Genomic DNA, 23,286 nt, shown 5'->3' on the forward strand with positions numbered 1-23,286 from the left:
AATCATGAAAGGAAAACTGGAGACTTTTGGCGATACCACCTGAACCACACGATCAAACTTACCATCAACAAAGGGACAAAGGGACATCGTGTTGCCTCCTGCTATGATGCATGAAGATAGGACATCTGGGTAGTATATCGTCCTGCCCCACAATGCGTAACGTAAAAGCAAGGACAAGGAAAACAGCCAAACCAAATCAAGAGACTTGCTGTGAAAAGCCAGCCGTGACTCTTCACACTTGTCAAGGACGGAAAAGAGACAATAGGACACAATAGAAAGCAATGCTGGTGCAGCGGCGTAGTGACGGCGGAGCTAAATGAACTGTGTGCTTCCCCGATTGGATCCTGGGTGTTTTAAAATGAGCAACAAACAACATGATTGGGACAATTGCAGGAAGCTGAATGTGGGTAATACATTAGACAATAGCATTGAATGGAGGTTAAGTTTCCAGCGTGTGCTCATTCTATTTTGGTAAAGTAGAAGAATGTCCTTGTTTTTAGGAGATGGATACTGAAATATTCAGGAGGGAGGTATCATCTGTAGCTAATTAGTGGGGGGGGGAAGGAGGGGATGCACACACCTACAGAGCGAGAGAGAGAGAGAGAGAGAGAGAGAGAGAGAGAGAGAAGTTAAATATGGCAAACTGTTGACGGCTGCTGAATCTAAGTATGTGGGTGTTCACTTAACTATTTATTCAACTGGTCTGCATGTTGGACATTTTCAAAATAAAAAACTACAGGGGAAAAACATGTCTCTGTGAGGGACACAGAGATGGCCATCCAGATCCCTCTGCCAGTAAGCCGATGCCCCAGATGTTGGAAGTTGGGATCAGCAGCAGACACCTTCAGCTGCCCTCCCCTCCAGGGGCTGCCTGGGTTGCACAGCTGCCCAACCCAAGGTCATGCCCTTGCAAGGGCAGGGGTATATGAAGGAGGCTTGGCCATTCCTGCTGTCCACAGTAATAATCAATAAACCAACCTACAAAAGGAATAGAAGAGTTTTATTTGAGGCAAACTGAGGATTAGAGCCCAGGAGACGCTGATTCAAGAAGCGATTAAGGGCTTCCCTGGTGGCGCAGTTGTTGAGAGTCCGCCTGCCGATGCAGGGGGCACGGGTTCGTGCCCCGGTCTGGGAAGATCCCACATGCCGCGGAGCGGCTGGGCTCTTGAGCCATGTCCGCTGAGCCTGCGCGTCCGGAGCCTGTGCTCCGCAACGGGAGGGGCCACAAGAGTGAGAGGCCCGCGTACCGCAAAAAAAAAAAAAAAAAAAGAAGCGATTAAAATTACAAAATGGGAGAGGCTTCTAAAGGCGAAACCCCCCAAAATGAGAAAAGTTGTTTGTCAAGAATCGAAATTGCAGTTGGCAAGAAGAGTGCTTGTTAAGCAAGGATTGGTTGGGGCCCAACATGGTTGCATAGTTACAAGAGGAGACCTTGAGCCTTTCAAGGTTACAGCGAGCAGCCAGCAGCTATTGTTCTGAGAACAGCTGGTGGTGTCCTTGAGGCTGACACAGTTCAGAAAAGTCAAGTTCTCAGTGATGTAGGAACAGGCCTGTGGTGGCCTCCTAGCGGCGGGCTCTCCCTGACACCCCTGAATAAAACTGCTACCCACACACCCTGCTTTGATGTTCTCCACACCACTTTCCACCATCTGACACCCTCTATGCCTACCTGATTGTTTCTTGATTACGCACCACCACTACCGCGCGTGCGCCCCAAGAGCAGGGATTTTGGTCTGTTTTGTGGGTTGCTGTGGACCCGGCAATCTGTACACCACAGGCTCAGCGTGGGCTGCGCGCCTTTGAGACCCCATTGGCAGAAGAGGAAACTGAGGCTGGGGAGCTAAGCCGCTTGCCCACGACCACCGGTGGGGACGAACCCCCCTCCCCACCCGGGGACGAACGCCCCTCCCCACCCCCCTTCCCACCCCCCCAGCCTGGGCGGGGCTCCCCGGCCCTTAGGGAGGCTGTACGCGGGGCGGGCCCTCAGCCGTCAATCTCGCGCCCCGCGGCTGCAGAGTGGAGCGCGTGGTGGCCCGGAGTCAGCCCAGGGGGTGGGGCGAGGCGCCGCGGCCAATCGCGGGGCGCGAGGGCGCCGGGCCTCACAGGGCCCGTCTCCAATTGGTCATCTGCTATTACGCCACATCTTGGGGCGACCGGCTTGGAGAGCCCGGGTAGGAGCGGGTGCGGAGCCGGGCGCGGACCCTGGCGCTCAGGTAAGCGGGCCAGCTGCGCAAATGTGAGACGCGCGCAGGGTAGCGGGGGGGCGAGCAGATCCGGGGGCGTGCGCAGGTCAGGGGTGGGATGGGGGCGCGCAGGAGCGTGGAGGGGGGCTAGTGCTCTGGCGAGGAGGAGATGCGTGCTCAGGTGGCCAGGGGTGCGTGCAGCTGAGCAGAGGCCGGAGATCTAGGGGCGCAGGTTGGCCACTCGAAGACGACCTTTCGGAGATGCTCCGTCCCCCGGTGGTCGGGAGATCCCGGGGGAGCCGGGGCGGGGCGGAGCCAGGTGGGGCTTCCTGGGCCGGGTGGGCCGGTTCCTTCCTCGGGTGCCCCGTGTGAGCGGATGCAGTTTTCTGTTGAGAAGACGCGTATAATTTGTCTTTGCTCACCGAGAAGGTGGGAGCAGGTAGCAGGAGACTGAATTGCTTTACTAGGAATAGATTAATGGCGGGGGGGGGGGGGTCGATGCACGGCGGTCAGGGCAGGGAGTGCTCACAAAAGACCAAACGCGCCCTCTTTTCTTTTCCAGCCTTCCCGACTAACTTAAATAATGATGTATTGCCTCTTTCCTGGACATTTTATAATTTTATGAAAAAGGTTTTTAAGGGTAGGAATTGCTCTGGTGAGATTCCCGACAAAAGGTAAAGAAAGGAGACAGGAAAGTTGGAAATGAGGAATCGTGTTTTATCAAAAGTGGTGTGAGAGACCTGTCATTTACTGGGTGTTTCCTGAGTGTCCGGCACTGGGCTGGGTGCTTTGACCTTAATTCTCAGAGCAACTTGTGTACTTGGCATCGCCCCCATCTTACAGATGAGGAGACTGAGGCTCCCGAGAGGTGAAGTGACATGTAGAGTCATGTACTTAGCGGCAGAGCCGGGGTTCAAACCCAGAGATACCGGCGACATGACTTTGGTTTCGGGGGAAGAGCCCCATCGGCAATGCCTGCATTTAGTTGGGGATGGGGGTGGGGATGAGAAGCTGAGAAGCTTGGGGTTTGCAGAGGCCAGGTGGTGGTTGAGCAGCCCCAGGCACCTTGAAGGTCCCCAGGAAGGTGGCAGGAACAGGCCTGAGGGGGATGGAGTTACCCCACCTGTAGGACACTCGCCACTCAAAAACCAGGACGGTTTGCCAGGCAGAAACCCAGAAACAACCATGCACAATTAATTCTTGGAAAACTTCCCACAAAATCCTTTTATGTAACTGCTGCTAAAAAAAAAAAAAAAAAAATAGTGGCAGATTTATGCAGCAGATCTACCTGTTTATGTAGAAAATCTACCTAGTAGAAAGCTGCTTTCTAAGATAAGAGAAAGTGAAGAAGCAAACTTACAAAAGAATTTAGAGGTAAACGAATTTTGGGGGGAAAAAAAGGAGGGAGAGTGGGTGTGTATCGTGTGACAAGTAGCTCGTGAGACAATCCGGAGAATACACAGCAAAATTCGGTGACTCCAGGGACTGGATTGAGGGGATTTGTTGTCTGACTTTCAAACTTATGTTGAAGTGATGGTGTTACAGTGAGTGTATATTTTGCAACTTTCAAAAAACAGAAACCCTAGGGCTTCCCTGGTGGCGCAGTGGTTGAGAGTCCACCTGCCGATGCAGGGGACACAGGTTCGTGCCCCGGTCCGGGAGGATCCCACATGCCGCGGAGCGGCTGGGCCCGTGGGCCGTGGCCGCTGAGCCTGCACTCCACAACGGGAGAGGCCACAACAGTGAGAGGCCCGCGTACCGCAAAACAAAAAAACAAAAAAAACAACAAAAAAACCAGAAACCCTGTATCTGCAGTCAAAGCTGCAGTTTACCCTTTAGAATTAGAGGTCAGCGTTTCTGGAATTTCCTTCCAGGGCTCACACGTATTTCTGGAGGCCTCAGAAGCGCCCCAGGAGCGGGTTGCCGTGCCCCAGCCAGGACCTCAGCCCTCCCCAGGGAAGTCAGGCCAGAGCTGTCCAGTGCCAAGCACTGGAAAGAGCCAAGAGCAACCTCTGCATTTGGCAACTGAGGCTTGTGAACTGCATGTGCCAGTTGAGGGAGTGACCACACCATCGGCAGAGGGCTGGGGGGATGCAAAAAAGCTGCAGGTAAACCCAAGAATGACCCCCGAAATCACTCCCCTATGCCTTGAGAGCAGATGACCTCCCTGACCCCGGAGAGAGCCACAGATGTTCCCAGAATTGTGGATCTAAGGACTCCAAGAGCTGTTACAACAACTCATTTCATCCTTGCTAAATTATTTTATTATACAAGTGTCCACTAGAAAAACTAGGAAAGGGAGGGGGGAAAGCCCACGTGGATGTCCCACACTACTGAGGGTTTTGGTATATGGCTTTTTGAATAGCTTTTTAGTGATAGACTGTCTTGCAGCTTGCCCTTGTGCTGTAACATACCAGGGGACTTTTTTCCACGTTACGCTCATTCTTTTTTTTTTTTGTTTGTTTGTTTGTTTGTTTTTTGCTGTATGCGGGCCTCCCACCGCTGCGGCCCCTCCCATCGAGGAGCACAGGCTCCGGACACGCAGGCCCAGCGGCCATGGCCCACGGGCCCGGCCGCTCCGCAGCATGCGGGATCCTCCCGGACCGGGGCACGAACCCGCGTCCCCCGCATCGGCAGGCGGACTCCCAACCACTGCGCCACCAGGGAAGCCCTACGCTCATTCTTTTTAACAGTTGCCACAGCCATCTGCATGTGTCCCAGGATAAATTCGTACAAGTAAATGCTGGGTCACCCTGAAGGTCTACCTGGCCTCTGGAACTGTTCTCCTACCAGGAGAGCAGCTGCCCAACTCTCACTGGTTCTGAATTGTATCATTCCTTTAAGTCCAAGTTGGGGCATGTCTGTATTTTTCAGTGTCTACCACTCCTTGGACTAACAAATTTCCAAAACAGAACCCCTGCTGTTCCGATAACATTCCAACTAAATGTTTCTGTATGTATGTTAGGATAGTACCTGGCACAGCACTCAAAGATTGGCTATCGTCTCCACGGCCTCCCAAGTGTGTCACAGAGGGTGGCGTGCCCACAGACCCAGCTCCGTCCCTGTAGGTCTGTGCTAACAACTTGCTCCGCTTTCCTCGCCTCAACCCCCTCATCTGTAAAATGGGCCTAATGATGGCAACTCCAGGATTGGGGTGGGAATTGTATGAGCTAATGGGTGCTTGGAGCTTGGTAGATGCTCAATAAATAGTCGCCCCCTGTGATAGGTTGTATCATCCAATATCTCACGTTCTTTTAATACCATGCTGCTTCCCCATCAGGAGTCAGAGCCTGCTTCCCCTCCCCTTGAAAGCTGGTGGGCTTGTGACTCAGTGTAGCCAGATGAATGTGCTGGGCTGACGTGGGGCAGAAAAGGCAGCTTGGGCACCTCCTCCCACTGCCTTGAGTCCGCCATGCTGGGAGGAAGCCCAAGCTAGCCCACACCGAGTGAGCACGTGATGAGCCGCCGCTCCGGGACACCCCAGGCCATAGCTACTTAGCCAGCCTCCCCAGATTCCCAACCCACGGGAACAATGAAAGAGGACGAAAGACTGTTTGTTTTGTTTTGACCGCACCCCTCAGCTTGTGGGATCTTAGTTCCCCAACCGGGGATTGAACCTGTGCCCTTAGCAGTGAAAGCACGGAGTCCTAACCGCTGGACCGCCAGGGAAGTCCCGAAAGATTGTTGTTTTAAACCACTACGTTGAGGAGTGATGAGCTGTGCAGTGGGTAACAGAACCCTCTGGGGTTGGGCCTTGCAGGTGCCTCCCCCTTAGACCTCTGCCAGGGCAAACTTCACCCCGATGCCCTGCGTGAGCCCCGCTGAGCCTTCCTGAGGCCTGGGTGGTCCTGGTGGCGGTGTCGGCAGTAGCCGACTCTCTGGGGCGGACTCTGATGGGGCTTGGGTAGGGCTCTGAGCACTTGGCCCCCTGACCTCATTTACCCGACAGAGTAAGTTACTTTGCGGATGAGGAAACCAAGCCTAGCGGAGAACTTGCAGCCTTGAGGGTGACATCTGGGCCTCCTGGGGGTTCACCATGCCATCCCATCCCTGCCATGGTCCTGGGTCTCTGATGCATCTCCAAATACCAAACCCTCAAGATGCCGAAAGAACTGCCACGGGGCTTAAGCCTTCTGTTGTGTGGACCCCGAGCTGTCGATGGTGGTGTTCTCAGCTATAGAACATTGGAGACACCCACCCGGACCGCTTTGCTGTGAGGAACCCACAGACGTCTCCCCCGCCGGGGCCACGTAGTGGCCAGACTGGCCCTTGAGGTTCTTATGATTGCAGGACGCCTTCAGCTAAAACCATCATGGAACGTTGAGGAACGAGATTTATTGCTCACAGGTCCTGTGGGTACATGCAGCCAGATTGTGGGTAGAAAGAGGGTGCGGGTGTGGGGCTGGGCTCTGCCTTTATGAGGGCACGAGGGCAGGGTGTCTAGGGTTTCACGGGGTCACTCCTTATTGGTGAGTTTAAAGCATAGGAACAGGAATTAGGGTGTGGGAAGGGAGCAGCGCGGTTACTCAAGCTGTCAGTCGCTAGGTTACCCCGGACTTCCTGAATGAGGACCCTTCGTGGGTTGGGGGACGCCTTGGTCCTTACCTGGTGGTTCTACTGGTGGCTGTGTGTTTATTCAAGGTGGATGGCTTTTGAAATGGATGCTTACTGTCAGGCACTCACACTGCATCATCCCAAACCCTCAGGAGAAACGTCCCTTTATCTTTGGCCCGTGGAACTCAAAATCCGATCCAGGGAGCTGACCAGGTTGCCAGAAAGCCCCCAGGCATTTCCCTGGCTCCTTCCCGGGTGTGGACACCAAACCTCCTTTATCAAGCTTTAACAACAAGCGCAGAACCTGGTGTGTGTTTGTGTGTGTTGTGGGGGTGGGGAGGGGTTTGATGCCCCAAGACACTCAGGAAGGTCACAGGTCCAGTAAGTCTGCTGAGAACCAGCCTCCGAGCCCAGATTACTGTCAGTGATGCCCTGTATTCTTGGGATCTCACTGGCTCCTAGAACGTGCAGTGGGAATGTGCAAGCTCCAGCGGGGCTTGGTCCAGGTCGATGGCACAAATGGCTTGTAGAAACGGTTCAGAGGCATGTGCGCTGCCTGGTGTGAGTCTGCAAAGAAGCCAGCTTTGGCTCGTTGCTGCTCACCAGCTCTGTGTCTGCCGTGCTAAGGCTCATCTGCAAGACAACTCCTCCATGAAGCCCTCCATCCAGCGCTGCCCGTTGTGAATCAGTGCTTACTCTTTGGCAGACAGTGTGGGTGCCAGGCAGAGAAGCTGCGTGATAAGATTGCCTTATCCTGGGGGATCCCCACCTGTGGGGGCCTCTTGTGCTTTTGAACCCCTGGGCGCTGAGCTTGCACCTTTCACTTGGTTCCAACGGTGGGCCTCGAGAAAATATCACTTGGGTCCTTATCTCCCTGTGTCTCCCTGAGTCTCTTCATGTCCCCTACAGGACTTCGTTCAGCGGGTTGAAAAGGATCAAGCAGGCCTTGTGGAGCGTGGGAATCTAGCGACTTGAAAGGGGGCAGTTCAAGAAGGAAAACCTGCGTTCTGCCATGAAACCGCTTGATAAGAGGTTGGAGGTAAGCCCATCTCAGCATTGCTGCTCCTGGGCAAAGGCAGTGACTTTTCAGCTTTGGAAAAGTAAAGGCAGCTGGTCCATCAGCTCTTGGTATCAATTCTTGTCTGATTCTTAGCAAAAAAAATAAATTACATCCAGAATACCACCCTATGCCCTATTTTCAGCCATCTACTGCCAAGGATGTTACTTACACCTTTATTAAAAATTCAGTGCTTATGACAGAGAGGTGAATGAATGCCATTATAAGCTCAGAATAATTATTTGGGCTTGTTTTAATCCCTAGAAGATATGCTTCTTCCTTTTGGCTTTCCACATTTAGTTCTCAGCCTATACATTTCTGGCCCTTTTGCAATTTTCCAGCATGTTAGATCAGAGTAACTGCTATTACCAGGCTCGGTATTCTGTGTTTTGGGGCTGTAAAGATGGGTGGTCCCCGCCCATAAAGAACTCTTCAGCTTGCCTCGTACATCATAGATGCTCCATAAACTAACCTGTGTAAATTAAATTAAGTGATGTGGCTGCAGTTTTCATTATTGAAAAACTGTAAATGAATATACAGTTGTATTAAAGTAATTCATGTTCGCATTTAGAATAAAATCAGTGTTAAGAGGCTTATATATAAAGTGAACAGTTCTGTAACTCATCTTATAGTCTCACTTCCCAGAAGCAAATACTTGTCATCCTCTTAGCTACTTTTGTGTTGTTTTTACCTGCTTCTATCTAAACCATTTCCTTTCAGCACTCCCAACTTTACACGTTTCCTTCTATACATCTAGTAGTCAGTCAATAATCAGAGTTTACATGGTTCTGGCAAAGTTATTATTATTTACTGTTAAGCCAAGTAATGTACTATCATTATGGCTTGGGTTTTTTCCCCCCTTTATATGGCTTTTTAAACTTTCTGGAGTTAATGGTTGCCTCACTTTTTCCATATACTCAGGTTTCTATGTATCTATCACTAATTTTTTTTCTGCATGTTTTAACAGAGCCATCATACATATCAATAATTTTCGTACGCACTCTAACACAGCAAAATGTGTCATTTCCATTCCTCCCTCACCCCTGTAGCCATTCATCTTGTGCCAGTGTGGACTGGTTACTTACTGTCTGGTCCACTGCACAGCTGTTATCTTGGGACTTCCTCTTGTCCTTTCACTGGGCATTTCTTTAGCAGCTTTCTTGGATCCTGTGTCTTCTCTGAATAATAGTTAACCTGGGAATAGAATTGTAGGTTGAAAAAAGTTTCCGTCAGAATTTTAAGTTTTCCACCCTTGTTTTCTAGAATCCAGCTTGCTGCTAGCATGATTCTTAATCCTGGATTTTTTCTGAAAGCTTTTAAGATCATCTTTTCTTTAATGCCTGATATTTTGAACCTTGACAATTGTGAACTTGTTCTAGATGTGGGGATGTCACTGCTTCCCCCATATTATGACCACTGGTTGGCTTGTATGTTGGTATAAGATGAGTGGCTATGGGTGGGAGAGAGGAATGGAAATGATAAATTGTGTTGGAGTATGTAGAAAAATTATTAATATGTATGATAGGTCTGTTAGAGCATTCAGAAAAAAAAATTAGTGATAGATGCGTAGAAACCTTAGAAAATGGAAAAAGTGAGGCAACCATTAACTCCAGGAAAAATAAAAAGTCATATACTGAGGAGGGGACATTTTATATGAGACCTGAATGAGGAGACCTGTAAAGCGTGTTCTAGGCTGAGAAGTAGCAGGTGTCACGAACAAGATAAACCACATTTAAGGATTGGTAGGGAAATCTAGAAAAATGGTACAGGTGAACCGGTTTGCAAGGCAGAAATAGAGACACAGAGGTAGAGAACAAACATACGGACAGTGGCAGGGAGGGAAAGTGGCAGGGGAGGTGGGGGTAGTGGTGGTGGTGTGATGAACTGGGATATTGGGATTGACATGTATACACTAATATGTATAAAGTAGATAACTAATAAGAACCTGCTTATAAAAAATAAATAAATAAAATTAAAAGAAAAGGATCAGTAGAGACCTTGTGCCTGGAGCAGAGGGAGAGTGGTGGGGAGGGGAGGCAGGAGCACATCGTGGGAGGGCTCTGAGCCACAGGCACCCGGGTTCACCTAGTAAGAAGGATGTTCCGCTGTCGTTGGAAAATGAATTTTGAGAGAAGCAAGAGCAGAAGTCGGGCCATGTGGGAGGTTCTTGCGGGTTCCAGGAGTGAGTCTAAGATGCACTGATCCCTTCCCTGCCTGGAATCTCCCATCCAGGACAAGATAATGAGTAGGTGAATGAAGGAGGCCAGCCCTGTGGGGCCTGTGAACAGTGGCAGGGAGGTGCACTGTCCGTTTGTCACGGGACGATCTGAGTGGGGTGTCTCCTTCCCTCAGGGCCCAATGGCTGCAAAATCGCAGTCCAACGATCCCAAAACCAAGAGTCCTGGCAGCGTCACCTCCGGCAAGGCTGCGACCCAAGGGCAGTGGGGCCGTGCCTGGTAAGGCTCTCACCCATCTTCCCAGCTAGAAAGTAAAGCGGGATCTCAGTGAGAGGTTGCCAGCCTTTGGGATTTTGTGAACCTCTTTAAAAAATTCTTTTTATCAGCAAGACTATCATTAGTAGCAGTTTCCCCTTTTAGAGAGTGAGGCATTACAAGAAGAAGAAACTAAAAACTGATTCCAAGGACAGCTGGTGCCCTTGTACTGCCCTCACTGTGTAGCACATGGGGGTCATGGTTCTCAAGCCATAGAGTGCTGGGGACTTGGTGCATGTCCCCCATGGCCCAGAACGGGAAGCCTCTGGCCACCTGGGTTGTGAAAGGCCTTCTGCCTTTCGGGTCCTGGGCCCTGGGCTCTCTGGGGGTGCCCACGGGTCTGTCGGCCTTCAGACTGCTTACAGTGGAGCATGCAAGTGGGGTGCCTTCCCCAGGCAGTGGGGACCTTTGCACGGCGAGCCGACAGCCTTCTCTTGGGAAGTGCTGGCGCGTTTGCGCGTGGAGCACAGCATCCCGTGCGTCAGGTCCGAGGGTCAGGAGGGTGCCACGTGACCTCCTACCGTCCGTCTGCCCCGCAGGGAGGTGGACTGGTTTTCCTTGGCAGGCGTCATCTTCCTGCTGCTGTTTGCACCCTTCATCGTGTACTATTTCATCATGGCCTGCGACCAGTACAGCTGCTCCCTGACGGCCCCCTTGGCGGACATCGCCACCGGGCGGGCTCGACTCTCGGACATCTGGGCCAAGACGCCACCTGTGACAACGAAAGCGGCCCAGATCTACGTGGCGTGGGTCACATTCCAGGTCAGCCCTCCCGGCCACCGGCCACCATGCTCAGGGCTCCGCCTCTGCAGAGCATCCCCTCCTGCTGGAATAGTCCTGGCCCCTTGTCAGGGGTGGAGTCCTGGCTCACACTGGCATTCTCATTCCCGGGACCCAGCAGGGAATCACCTGCAGCCTGAGAGACTTAACTTTGTCTTCAGATCAAGGGCACCTGGTGGCATTTCAGTGTCCGACTCGCTTTTGGCTGAGCCTCCTCGAGGTTCAGGGCTGTGCCCAGCCCTGCAGGGACCTGTTGAGCAGGAAGCAAGACCCCGTGGGAGAGCGTGAGGGCGTGGCCCACCAGGGAAGCCCCATATGCACCATGGGAAGCTTATCCTAGGGCTGCCTGTGGGAAGGAGCACCCAGCCCCAAAGGGCCGCTCTCGGTCTCAGCAAAGCCAAGGCTGCGTCCCCAGCAGGTGGTTGCACAGACCTGTCCAAGGACAGCCTTGGCTCTGCTGTGATCCCACTGGCCTCCCAACCAGAAGGGGTTCATCAGAAGGCTGTCTGCACCATGAACTGGGTGAGCAGGTGGTGTTTATTATCTGAACCCAGGAGGTTTCCAGGGAAACGGTGCTGTGAGATGCCCCCCCTCCCTGTCCCGGGGTTTCCTGACCTGAAGGAAGGCTTTGACCACTCCTAGCTGTTTCTCCCCACATTCCCAGCTTTTGGGCTTCAGATTCCCTCTCATTTCAGGTCTCTTGGTCCCTTTGGGTAAAAAGTGATCCAGAGCAGCGAGAGTCACAGTAGTCTAAAGGCAGAAACAGCCCACATGTCCATCGACAGATAAGGATACACACAGTGTGGTCCATCCACATGGCGGGATGGCGTTGTGCCATAGAAAGGAATGAAGGTCTGACACAGGCTGCAGCGTGGATCGACCTTCAGAACAGGATGCTCAGTGAAAGAAATTAGCTACAAAGGGGCAAATCCTGTCTGATTCTGTTTATATGAAAAGTCCAAGATAGGCAAATCCATAGAGACAGAAAGTGGGTTAGTGGTTGTCAGGGGCCGGTGGGCAGGGGCCGAGGGGAGTGACTGCTTGTGGGTGTGGGGTTCCCTTTTGGGGGGCTGAAACTGTTCTATAATTAGACATTGGGGAGGGTTGCACGAGCTTGGGGGTGCACTGAACACTTCGGTGAACACTTTGAAAGGGTGAGTCGTACAGAATGCGAACCAGTGGGTTCTCCCGAGGGGAGTGTCCCGTGGGGAGACGGCTTGGGTGCTCTGAGTAATGATGAGTTTCCTGTTCAGGGCCCTCTTCAAAGCCCACAGTCAGCCTGCAACCAGAGCTCCCGGAGCTGTAAACTCTTCTGGAAGAAATAACTGGCTATGAGTAGGCTTTCTCGCATTCCTTCGGTGCCTTCCCATTTATCATCTCGGTTAATAAAGGAAGGCTGTGTCGAAGCACAGCAAGGCCCTCCAGCTCACAGGGAATTTAGCTGAAAACCTCTGTGTCTCAGGTGCTTCTGTACATGCTGCTTCCTGACATCTGCCACAAGTTTCTGCCGGGCTACGTGGGGGGCGTTCAGGAGGGCGCCATGACTCCCGCAGGTAAGCTGGGCTCCGCCCCTGCTCCCCGCCACCTGTGCCAGCTCTGCCCTCCCTTCATTTCACGGGGCCTCCCCCCCACCCCCGCCCCCGTGCAGCTTCCATCCCAAAGGCTGCCCCCGGCAAAGTAAAAACTTTGCTTGGGAATTTCCACACCCCGGGACCGCCCCAGATTCGAGGTGGGAAGTCACCTTCTCAATCAGGGAACGGAATGCGCCCTGCCCCACACTGGCTGTGTAGCTGGAATCACGGAGCATCTCCCCGGCGGCAACGCTTCGAGTCCCCCAGGGGCACCTGGTGGGGTGGGGCTTTTGTTAAGGGGCCCTTAATGGTGGGGCTGCCTGGCCCATTCATTCCCCACAGTCACTGAGACCCCACCCCAGCACACAGAGAGCACCTGGTCCCTCAGGGAGGCTGCTGGGCCCCCCGCCAGGTACCCTAGGGGATGCTCGTCAGCTTCTGCTGTGGCTCAGCCCCAGCCTCCGGCAAACTGCAGGCTGGTGACTCAGCCTCTGGCTGGTTCCTGACATTCTGCACTCTCTCACCCTTCCAGGAACTCAGCAAGCAGGAGCGGTTATTCCCCGGCTCACAATGTGAGGTGTGCCGCTGGCATTTTGACCCTAGGGGCCCAAATTGCAGCAGCAGCTGACCGGCTGTCAAGCCTGGGGTCTGGGGACCCTGGCAGCTGACGCCCAGAAAGGCGGTAGGGCCGGAGCCAGGAGCTGTTACAGCTGGGAAAACGCCTCCACTCCCCCCTCTACCCTCTGCAGGAATCGTCCACAAGTATGAGATCAACGGCCTGCAAGCCTGGCTCATCACGCATCTCCTCTGGTTTGTTAATTCCTACCTCCTCGCCTTCTTCTCTCCCACCGTCATCTTTGACAACTGGATCCCGCTGCTCTGGTGTGCCAACATTCTGGGCTACGCTGTCTCCACCTTCGCCATGATCAAGGGCTACTTCTTCCCCACCGATGCCCGAGACTGGTACGTCCTCAGCGGCCGGTCGAGCCCAAGATGGAGAGTAGGTGCCTTTTTCTGTTACCTTGGGTTGGGAGGTTGCAGAGCCCTGAGGATTGAGAATCCTTGAAGGAGGAGCTTCAGGGAACCTGGTGGGCTCTGGGAAGCATCCTTTCCAAATGTCTGAGTGGCTTCTCCCACCTTAGGGAGGATGCAGTTGAACACGGCCGAGTCCATCTTTGGTGGCCGAGCCGTGTTGTGTAGGGCTGTCAGGGAGCAGGGGGGTGGAAAAGGCAGCTCCTGGTCGGGGGGCAAAGGCAGTCCATCACCTCTTTTTCTGGAACGTCAGTGTGGCCTGAAACAGTCTTAGTGAGGGGTCCTGTTTTCTCAGTGGCTTTAATGTAACAACTTCCCAGGGAGAGCCCTACTGATTGGTGTCCATTCTCATGGAGCCCTGGGTTGGATAGTTATCAACCATGCATCCATCTCTCCTTCATCTATCCATATATCCAGTTCTTCGTCCTTTCATCCATCCATCCATCCACCTACCCGTGCACCCATCCACCCATCCATCCATCCATCCATCTCCCCATCCAACCACCTACCCATCTAACCATCTCCCATCCCTTCCTCCTTCCCTCCCTCCCTTCCTGTCTCCCTGTATCCATCCATTCACCCATGCACCCATTCATCCATCCATCCATTTATCCATCCATCCACTTATCCCCCCATCCCTCCCTCTCCACCTCCTTCCATCCGTCCATTCATCAAGAGATGTTTGTTGGGTTCCTCCTGTAGACAGGTGTAGGCAGAGGGGCTTTAGGTGTAAACAAGATTCTTATTCTCGGGGTGCTTACATTTTAGTTTGGGGGTCCAAATGAAAATAAAGTATGTTTCCTTTAACTGTTACACCTAAACTCTTAGGAAATGTGTTTGGTTGGTGGTACTTTGAGCTTGTGTGATTTTTTAATCAAATAATGAGGTTGGTCTTCTATGACTCATGGAAATCATTTTCTCTGCTTTATAATCACATCCCCTATTGTAGACTTTGTATATTTGGCTTCTTTCTACTTATCCTAACTGAGGGAAATGGACACGAAAATATGCTTCTCTGACTAGCACAGAAATCCCTGTGTATGTACAGCAAGTTATACTTAATGAAGGTCTCCACATGGGTTATCGTGGCTGATTGTCTGATCACTCCTGGAGAGGGCTATGGGTCAGGTAACCAGGGTAATGAAACATTAAACTTGCCCAGCAAGGGATGGGTGTGGGCCCTGGAGCCAGGCACCCGGCTCTAAGCAGCATGCTTTTTTTCACATCTACCTTGGCATCACTTATAACTCCACTTGCCCACGGGAGACCCGAATGCCCTGTGAGTCTTTCAGAATAAAATCTCTGTCCAGTCGAGCCAGTTGGACAGCTCACCTGTGCTGTGCCTCCAGGGAGCCTAGAGTGGGGAGGAGGACCCTGGGTGCTGGCCCAAGGGAGGCTTAAGCACAGATACAATCTCCCCACCTTCCCTGGAACAGAGTGAGCAGCTCAAGGGCCAGAGATGAACGTGGAGTGAAGTACTGGGTCTGCGGGGAGAGAGGGAGGCTGACTCGACCTCTGCTTGCTGCATCCCTGCAGTTCACGGCAGGTCTCCCCCCAGGTCATCTCTCTTGGGTCTGCAGTACCCAGGCTGGGCTGAGCACCTGTGTCCATGCCAGCCAAGTAGGCCACCTGTGAGATACGCTCGTTAACGACACGCGTCTGTTCTTTGTATTTTAAAGCAAATTCACAGGCAATTTCTTTTACAACTACATGATGGGCATTGAGTTTAACCCCCGAATTGGGAAGTGGTTTGACTTCAAGCTCTTCTTCAATGGACGCCCCGGGATCATTGCCTGGACCCTCATCAACCTGTCCTTTGCAGCGAAGCAGCGGGAGCTCTACGGCCACGTGACCAACTCCATGGTCTTGGTCAACGTCCTGCAGGTAGCCCCTCTGTGGCCCAGGGGGGTGGGAGCTCTGACACCCGGTGGGCGCTGGGGAAGCCTGAAAGCCAGATAGTTTTCAAAAGACCATAATCTGCTGCCGTTACAAGGGGGTCGGCCCCCTTCCCACGTGTTTCTGGTCAGTACACGACCGCTCCTGTGTTGCAGGCCATCTATGTGCTGGACTTCTTCTGGAACGAAACCTGGTACCTGAAAACCATTGACATCTGCCACGACCATTTTGGGTGGTACCTGGGCTGGGGGGACTGCGTCTGGCTGCCGTACCTCTACACGTTGCAGGTGAGGAGCGGGGGCAGGGAGCCCCCTGTCACGTGTGCGCAGCGCAGCAGCACGCTGAGCTGTAAGGCCCCCGGGCACCCCCAGCGCTGCCCTCGGAGCTGACAAAGCTGAGCACGTGCCGAGGCTTGTCCTCACCCAAATGTCTGTTTTTTTGGGGGTGTGGGGTGGCGCCAGATCCTGGAGAAGGGAGGCTGCTCCCCTGTTTTAGGAAGAAGAGAAGGCTTAGTGTATGAGTCAGCATAGGCCACTGTAACAAATACCACGGACCAGGCGGCTTAAACAACAGGGTTCATTGTCTCCCCGTCTGGAGGCTAGAAGTTCAAGATCAAGGTGTCGGTAGGGTTGATTTCTCTGAGGCCTCTCTCGGCGTGTAGACGGCCGTCTCCCTGTGTCCTCACAGGGTCGTCCCTCTGTGTGTGTCTGTGTCCTGACCTCCTCTTCTTATAAGGACCCCAGTCCTACGGGATTAGGACCCACCCTAGTGGCCTCATTTTACCTTCATCACCTCTTGAAAGAAAGATGCGCAGGTCCAAATACAGTCACATTCTGGGATGCTGGGGGTCAGGACTCCAACATGTGAATCTGGGGGACACGACTCAGCCCATAGACTGAGAGAAGAAGATGATGCGGAGTAAACTTTGGGTCAAAAGAAATGATTTGGGCGATCTGGGTGGATGGAGGTGGGTATTTGTATTCATGTGTGTTCAGATCTTAATGCTGAAAGGATGAGAGGCCTTCTTTCCTTCTGTCATTTGCATTTAAGCTTTGAGTATCTACACGCAAGAGTGGAGGAGATGCAGGGGCCCTGCGCTCTCGGAGCTCACAGCTGGGGAGGCAAAGTCCCTGACACAGTCAGTCCAGTGCGGGGAGGGGGAGCTTGACAGGAAATGGGGTGCTGAGCCCTGAGAGAGGGCCAAGGAGGAGCCCCCAGCCAGCAGGTGGGGGTCAGCAAGAGCATCTCGGAGCAACCACAGCCAGGCTGAGAGCAGAATGATGAGTCTCAGGGTAAGAACATTCCAGAAAGGTGGAGCGGGGACTATATCAGGGTTGGGGGGAGGGCAGAGGGGGACACTTAAGGCACAAGACAGTTCAGCGTGGCTGGGACACAGGACAAGGGGGTGGCAGGAAGCCTCGCCCGATTGGAGGCTGGAGGATCAGAGGCCAGCACTGGGTGGGAGGCCTACAAGAGGGGAATGTTCCAGGCGAGAAGAGGATGCTGGGGGTTGGGGGGCACAGGCTCCGGGAAGAGTTCCCACGAGTAATGAATCAGGCCGGGTCCCCAGGAGAGCCTCAGCACACGCTGCAGAGTTGAGGGTAGAAACCTCGACTGGGGAGCCCGAGGGACCTGGGTCTGCACCTCTGTAGGGCTGCCAGCCGGGGGAGGGGGCCTTGAGCTTGTCCCTGAGCATCTCTGAAAAAGCAGGGCGGACATCACCTCTGTTAGGGCTGGGCATCTTCGTTTCTGCACCCGCTGTGTTCTGAGGCTGTTGGGGAATAGGGGAGAGGCCTCATCATCAAGCCCCCCGCACCCCTCCCAGCTCACAGAGAACAGCCCTGCTTTCCTCTGCATGGCATGCGGGCTCCTGTGTAGGGTGGCTGCTTCGAAGGCCTGGCCAGATGCCCACCTGCTCGTTTTGTAAGCAGGTATGAAGAGGTGTGGCAGTGGGGGAAAGAGCAGGTTCTAGGGCACTTGAGGGATTAGCAGTGGCCTGCCTTAAACAGGTTGTGCAGGGGTGGAGAGGACCAGTGCTGGCAAGCCTTGTAGGCTGGCCAGGATGTGCACAGGCAGGTGGTGAGTGGTTACGGCCAGTCCTGCGGGCGATGATAACGGGGCCTGTGTTGCCTGGCTGACTACCCTGTGCAGCATCCTGAAGCAAGAGCGCTGGGAAAGCAGGAAAATCACAGCAGAGTGAGCAGGGCAGAGGGGAGAGAGCCCTGGGCTGGGGGCCAGAAGTTCTGGACTCTGGTCCCCACGCCGGATCCTCTGGATGGACCCTCTGGACTCATTTCTCTGCTTGGCTGGTTGCAGGCTCACTGGTTCCCTGATTTTGTGAACACCATTTTCCAAGCATGCAAAACAGTAGCAATAGATCACACACACACACACACACACACACACGTATGTGTGTGTATTTGATTATGTGACTGTTGTCCATTCAAGTCCAGAATCTTCAGGGCAGCCAGCAGGCTGGAGGTCCAGGGAAGAGTTGGTATTGCAGCTGGGTCTGAAGGCCTTCCGCTGGTGGAATTCCAGGGATTCTTTTATTCTTAGGGCCTTCCACTGATTAGATGAGGCGCACCTACATTGCAGAGGGTGGTCTGCTTCATTCAGTCTAATTGGAAACATTAATCCCATCTAAAAAATACCTTCGTAACAGCCAACGTTTGACCAAGTGTCTGGGTCCCATGGCCTAGCCATTGTGACACGTTAAATTAACCATCACAATGTTATATTCAAATAATACTTTTAATATTGTTATATAATATATGATATATGATATACATGTGTATGTATGTATGTATGTGTAGATAGATAGGAAGGTAGCTAGGTGGGTAGGTAGGTGGATATGCAAATTTGCATATTTATTTGTCTGATCCCACAGCAACCCTCCGAGGCAGGCGCTTCTATTTACAGGAGAGGAAACCAAGGCAGGGCACGGGGGCAGCTGGTCAGTGGCAGCCGGTCAGGCGCACAGCAGGGGTTTGAACCCAGGCCGTGCTCCCGACCCGCGGTCCCACTCAGCCCGCTGACCTCTCCCGCTCGCCCTGCAGGGTCTGTACCTGGTGTACCACCCTGTGCAGCTGCCCACCCGCTACTCCCTGGGCGTCCTGCTGCTGGGCCTGCTGGGCTACTACATCTTCCGGATGGCCAACCATCAGAAGGACCTTTTCCGCCGCACGGACGGGCGCTGCCTGATCTGGGGCAGGAAGCCCAAGGTCATCGAGTGTTCCTTCACGTCGGCCGATGAGCAGAAGCACCGCAGCAAGCTGCTGGTGTCCGGCTTCTGGGGCGTGGCCCGCCACTTCAACTACACCGGCGACCTGATGGGCAGCCTGGCGTACTGCCTGGCCTGCGGTGGCGGCCACCTCCTCCCCTACTTCTACATCATCTACATGGCCATCCTGCTGACCCACCGCTGCCTGCGGGACGAGCACCGCTGTGCTAACAAGTACGGCCGGGACTGGGAGCGCTACACGGCTGCCGTGCCTTACCGCCTGCTGCCCGGAATCTTCTAAAGGGCCGACGCAGGGAGAGCCCCCAGCGGGGGAGGGAGGAGAGCTGGAGTCAGGTCCGCTGGGGCAGCATAATCTCCGCTCCACACTCCAGGAGCCTCCGCGTCCTCACCTGAAAAATGCAAACAGCTCGGCACTTGTCCTGAGTGTAATTCTGGAGGCTTACACCAACTGCCTTCTCACCAGCAGAAGTGACCAGCTTTCTCTGTGCAGTGTCCCCAGGGTGGGAGGATGACCTGGCTGGCTCGCAGATGACGCCATTTCTTCTCTGGGGCCTGAGCCGCCCGCTGCCCAGACAGCAGGAGTCCGACACTGAACGGGATGTCTTCCAGCCCCCGTGGTCAGTCCTGTGCTTACTCTTGCTAAATAAAGTAGAAGTGGACACGTAAGCTGTGCCAGTTATCAGTTGACTGCCTTTCAGCTCCAGGTGCACCCTGCATCACCTGCTCTGCGGTAGTGAACTGTGCCTTCAGACTTTTCTCCTTTGCACGTGCACCTCGTTACATTTGTCTGTAGAGGGCGCTAAGGGATGCTGCATGAGTAGGGGCATCTTCTGTTTCTGGTTCTTTTACAGACTTGGCCCAGGCAACCCAGAGAACTTGGCCACACCATCCGGGGGCCTCACCCAAGCCTTCCCCAAGGAGACCTGAACCCCAGCCTTGGGGAGGGGACACCCTTCACGTGTTTTCTTACCTTGGGCATACTCCTTGACCCGCAGGTATTCTGTTTTTTTTTTTTTTTTTCAATTTACTTATTTATCTTTGGCTGTGTTGGGTCTTCATTGCTGCGCACGGGCTTTCTCTAGTTGCGGCGAGCGGGGGCTACTCTTCATTGCAGTGCACGGGCTTCTCACTGCGGTGGCTTCTCTTGTTGCAGAGCACGCATTCTAGGTGCGCGGGCTTCAGTAGTTGTGGCACGTGGGCTTCAGTAGTGGTGGCTCGTGGGCTCTAGAGTGCAGGCTCAGTAGTTGTGGCGCACGGGCTTAGTTGCTCTGTGACGTGGGATCTTCCCGGACCAGGGCTCAAACCCATGTCCCCTGCGTTGGCAGGTGGATTCTTAACGACTGTGCCACTAGGGAAGTCCCCGCAGGTATTCTTGACAGCTCTCTTTAGACGTTACTGCCCTAGTCGAGTTAATAATTCTTTATTCAGGTGTATCTGGGATGTATCGCAGGTTTTGTTCCAGACCACCCCAATAAAGCGGTTATCACAATAAAGCGAATCACACGGGTTTTTTGGCTTCCCAGTGCATAAAAAAGTTAGGTTTACACGATTCTGTACTCTTTTAAGTATGAAATAGTATTGTCTTAAAAGACAGTGTATACACCTTGATTAAAAAAAGCTTTATTGCCAAAAAATGCCAAAACGATGACCATGGTAACATCACAGGTCACTGATCACAGATCACCGTTAACAAATAGAAAGAAAAGTTTGAAGTACTGCCAGAAATGCCAAGATGTGACACAGAGACACAAAGTGAGCAAATGCTATTGGAAAAATGGCACCAGTAGGCTTGCTGGATGCAGGGTCACCAGAAACCTTCAGTTTGTAAAAAGCGTGATTATCTGCGAAGCACAATAAAGTAGATGTGCCTGTTTTAAACTTTCCCTGTTCAGACTTCTTTGTGGTTTGTCTCCCGATGGGGCCTGGCCATAGATAAGGGCTCAGTTTCTGGTGTGTAGAGGCAATGCCCAGGGAACTTTGGATCAGATGCTTGGGTCCTGCCTCAAAGCTTTGGGCGCCGATCACGGGATTCAGGGGAGGGGTCCACACTTTCCCCACCGTTGGCCCTCTATTGGGGCCACTCTTGTGCTGGGTGTGAGAATCCATTCTGTTTGCCAAAGGAAGAAATCCCAGTTTGGCCGCCTGCCCCCAACAAGAGAACGGAGAAGCCACAAAGATGGCAGTGCTGGGCTTGCTTCACACCTGCAGGAACCGAGGACTGGGATGTGCTGGGAGCCCCGCTCCCTGGGCAGGGAGGGCAGGTACAGAGCAACGCCTCCCCTGCTCAATCTAGAACTGGTTGAGCAAAAACAGGTGGCCTCCTGAACAGCCGGGAGGGGATCGGAGCTTGGGGCCCACCTGGGCCGACTTAAGAGCCGTGATTTTCCAATGCTGGTGCCCCACCCCTGCCCATGGAGTTCATGGGTCAAAGGGGGTCCCAGGTGTTTGTATTGTCACCAGCCACACAAGTGGTTTGAGTACCAGGCCAGAGCAGTGAACTCCCACCAGGATGGCGCTGAGTACGGTGTGCCCCGCCGTTTCCTCCCAGTCACTGTGTGAATTCATTTTAAGGAGGCTGGAGGGTGGTGGCTATGAGCTCAGACCCTGGCTTCCCTATTCAACAGCTGTGTGACCACGGCCAGGCAATTTCCCTCTCTGTGCCTCTTTGTCCTTGTTTGAAAAATAAGGGTGATTATTGTTTTCTTGCCTTGTGTGAGGTTTCTCAGCCAGATTTCCTGGGAGAGCTCTAGGTTTGAACCTTGGATCTGCCTCTCAGTTTGCCAAGTTTCGTTCATGTGTTAGCATCTTGGAGCTGGGCTGCGCTTTGACCTGTTCTGTTCCGCGTGCTCGGCTGACACAGTGAGGCAGGGCGCCCCGTGCAATAGGGTAGGTTTCTCTGCCCTCCCTCGCCTCCTCTGCATGTGGATGAAACCCAGTGCCCCCTCTCCGGGCAAGCACTGGGGAGCCTGGAGCTCCACCTTTGTGCATGGTGAGGTTGGCCTAGGTGGTGGGGGGAAAGGATGGTCCACACCGGAGATGCGCTGCCCACGGCGATGGGCTTGGCTTCACTGCTGTCTTCAGGGAGAGCTATCCCAGGAGGGACAGAGGTCTGGGGGTGTTCTTCCAGTTCTTGGCGCTCTCCTATCTGGATGTGGGTGTTGTTTCGATCATGAGAAGGCAGGCCAGGCAGTGACCCAGCCAGGTTCTCTGGGTGAGAGGCTGAGTTGAATAGAATGTGCAAAATCAAGCTGTAAGTCCACACCGTACGCCTCTTTTCTAGAAAGGGCAGGTCGTTCTCATCCTGCACAACCACACTCTACCCCTCACCAGACTCAGATCTCCACATCTATTGGGAAAGATGTCGAAAGCATGCCCTGGAGTGTCACCTGGGGAGACCACAGTGATTGGGAGGCAGGGACGGGGTGGCTTCAGTGGGCACCAGAAATTCAGTGCCCACGTGTGGCTGTCCACCAGTGAACCACACATAGACCTGCTCACGCCACCCAGTTCCTTGTCCCGGGAATACAGGCAGGGCTTGGAGATTTGTGCAGGGCCAGCTCACTCACCTGGACAAACAGGGATGTGAAGAGAGCTCTCGGTGAGAGGCAGGGAACCAGGGAACCTCACCTGCCTCGGGGCCTTAAATACCTCCATAAGCACTGGCAACTACAGAGGTCCCCCCTCCGGTGCCTCTCTGGCCTGAGTCCCATCCATGTGTCCAGATGCCTCCTCCCTATCTCACTTGTGTGGGTTGGGCTTAGGCTTAGGGTTAGGGTTAGGGTTAGGTGGGTTAGGTGGGTTAGGGTTAGGGTTATGTGGGTTAGGTGGGTTAGGGTTAGGTGGGTTATGGTTATGGTTAGAGTTAGGTGGGTTAAGGTTAGGTTTACGGTTAGGGTTAGGATTACATGGGTTTAGAGTTAGGGTTATGGTTAGGTGGGTAAGGGCTATGGTTAGGGTCTTAAAGCCTCTCAAACTTCACGGATCAGCAACTCCCACGTCTCCCCCAGAAGTTGCTCTCAGGTGATGGCAAGTCCAGACCCGAACGTGGAATTATCCCTCTCTCGCCCAACCGGCCTGTACTCCTGCAGGCTCTCCTGCAGAAGGCATCCGGCATCTGACCACTCCCTACAGTCTCTGTGCTGACCCTGTCCCAGCCCTGCCCTCTCTCGACAGCAAGAGGAGCCCCAGCACTGGTTTCCCGGCCTCTGGCCTCTCGGCCCCAACCTGTTCTTAGCACAACAGTCAGACTTGTCCTGTTCAGGTGTGAGAGTCAGAGCATGTCACCGCTCTGCTCAGAACTTCTCAAGGTCTCCTGTCACTCAAAATAAAAACCAACGTCATTTCCAGAACCTAAGGTGTGCCTCGCTCTTTCTCCCACATTTGCCCAGCGACAGCCATGCCGGCCGCCTAGCTGGCCCTCCAAGGCCCCAAGACTCTTCCACCCCAGGGCTTTTGCACAGGCTGTTTCCTCTGCCTG

The 23,286-nt window shown here is 53.5% G+C and overlaps 1 protein-coding gene across 4 annotated transcripts; it reads left to right on the plus strand.

Moving 5' to 3' along the window:
• Positions 1-1,818: 1,818 nt before the first annotated feature.
• Positions 1,819-22,583, plus strand: DHCR7 (7-dehydrocholesterol reductase). Of its 4 annotated transcripts, none has more exons than XM_082629548.1 (10): positions 1,819-1,865; positions 7,647-7,776; positions 10,147-10,250; positions 10,826-11,048; positions 12,529-12,619; positions 13,387-13,600; positions 15,349-15,553; positions 15,721-15,852; positions 18,625-19,022; positions 19,661-22,583. In XM_082629548.1, exons 2-10 carry the CDS (start codon positions 7,750-7,752, stop codon positions 19,734-19,736), a joined length of 1,470 nt encoding a protein of 489 aa, XP_082485674.1. In that variant the 5' UTR covers positions 1,819-1,865; positions 7,647-7,749; the 3' UTR covers positions 19,737-22,583. The 4 variants fall into 4 exon arrangements, with proteins under 4 accessions (XP_082485674.1, XP_082485672.1, XP_082485675.1 ...); XM_082629546.1 differs by lacking the exon at positions 1,819-1,865 and adding an exon at positions 2,110-2,213; XM_082629547.1 differs by lacking the exon at positions 1,819-1,865 and adding an exon at positions 6,662-7,044.
• Positions 22,584-23,286: the final 703 nt, after the last annotated feature.

Source organism: Mesoplodon mirus (assembly GCF_964341445.2).
Source record: "Mesoplodon mirus genome assembly, chromosome: 7".
Classification (NCBI taxonomy): domain Eukaryota; kingdom Metazoa; phylum Chordata; class Mammalia; order Artiodactyla; family Ziphiidae; genus Mesoplodon; species Mesoplodon mirus.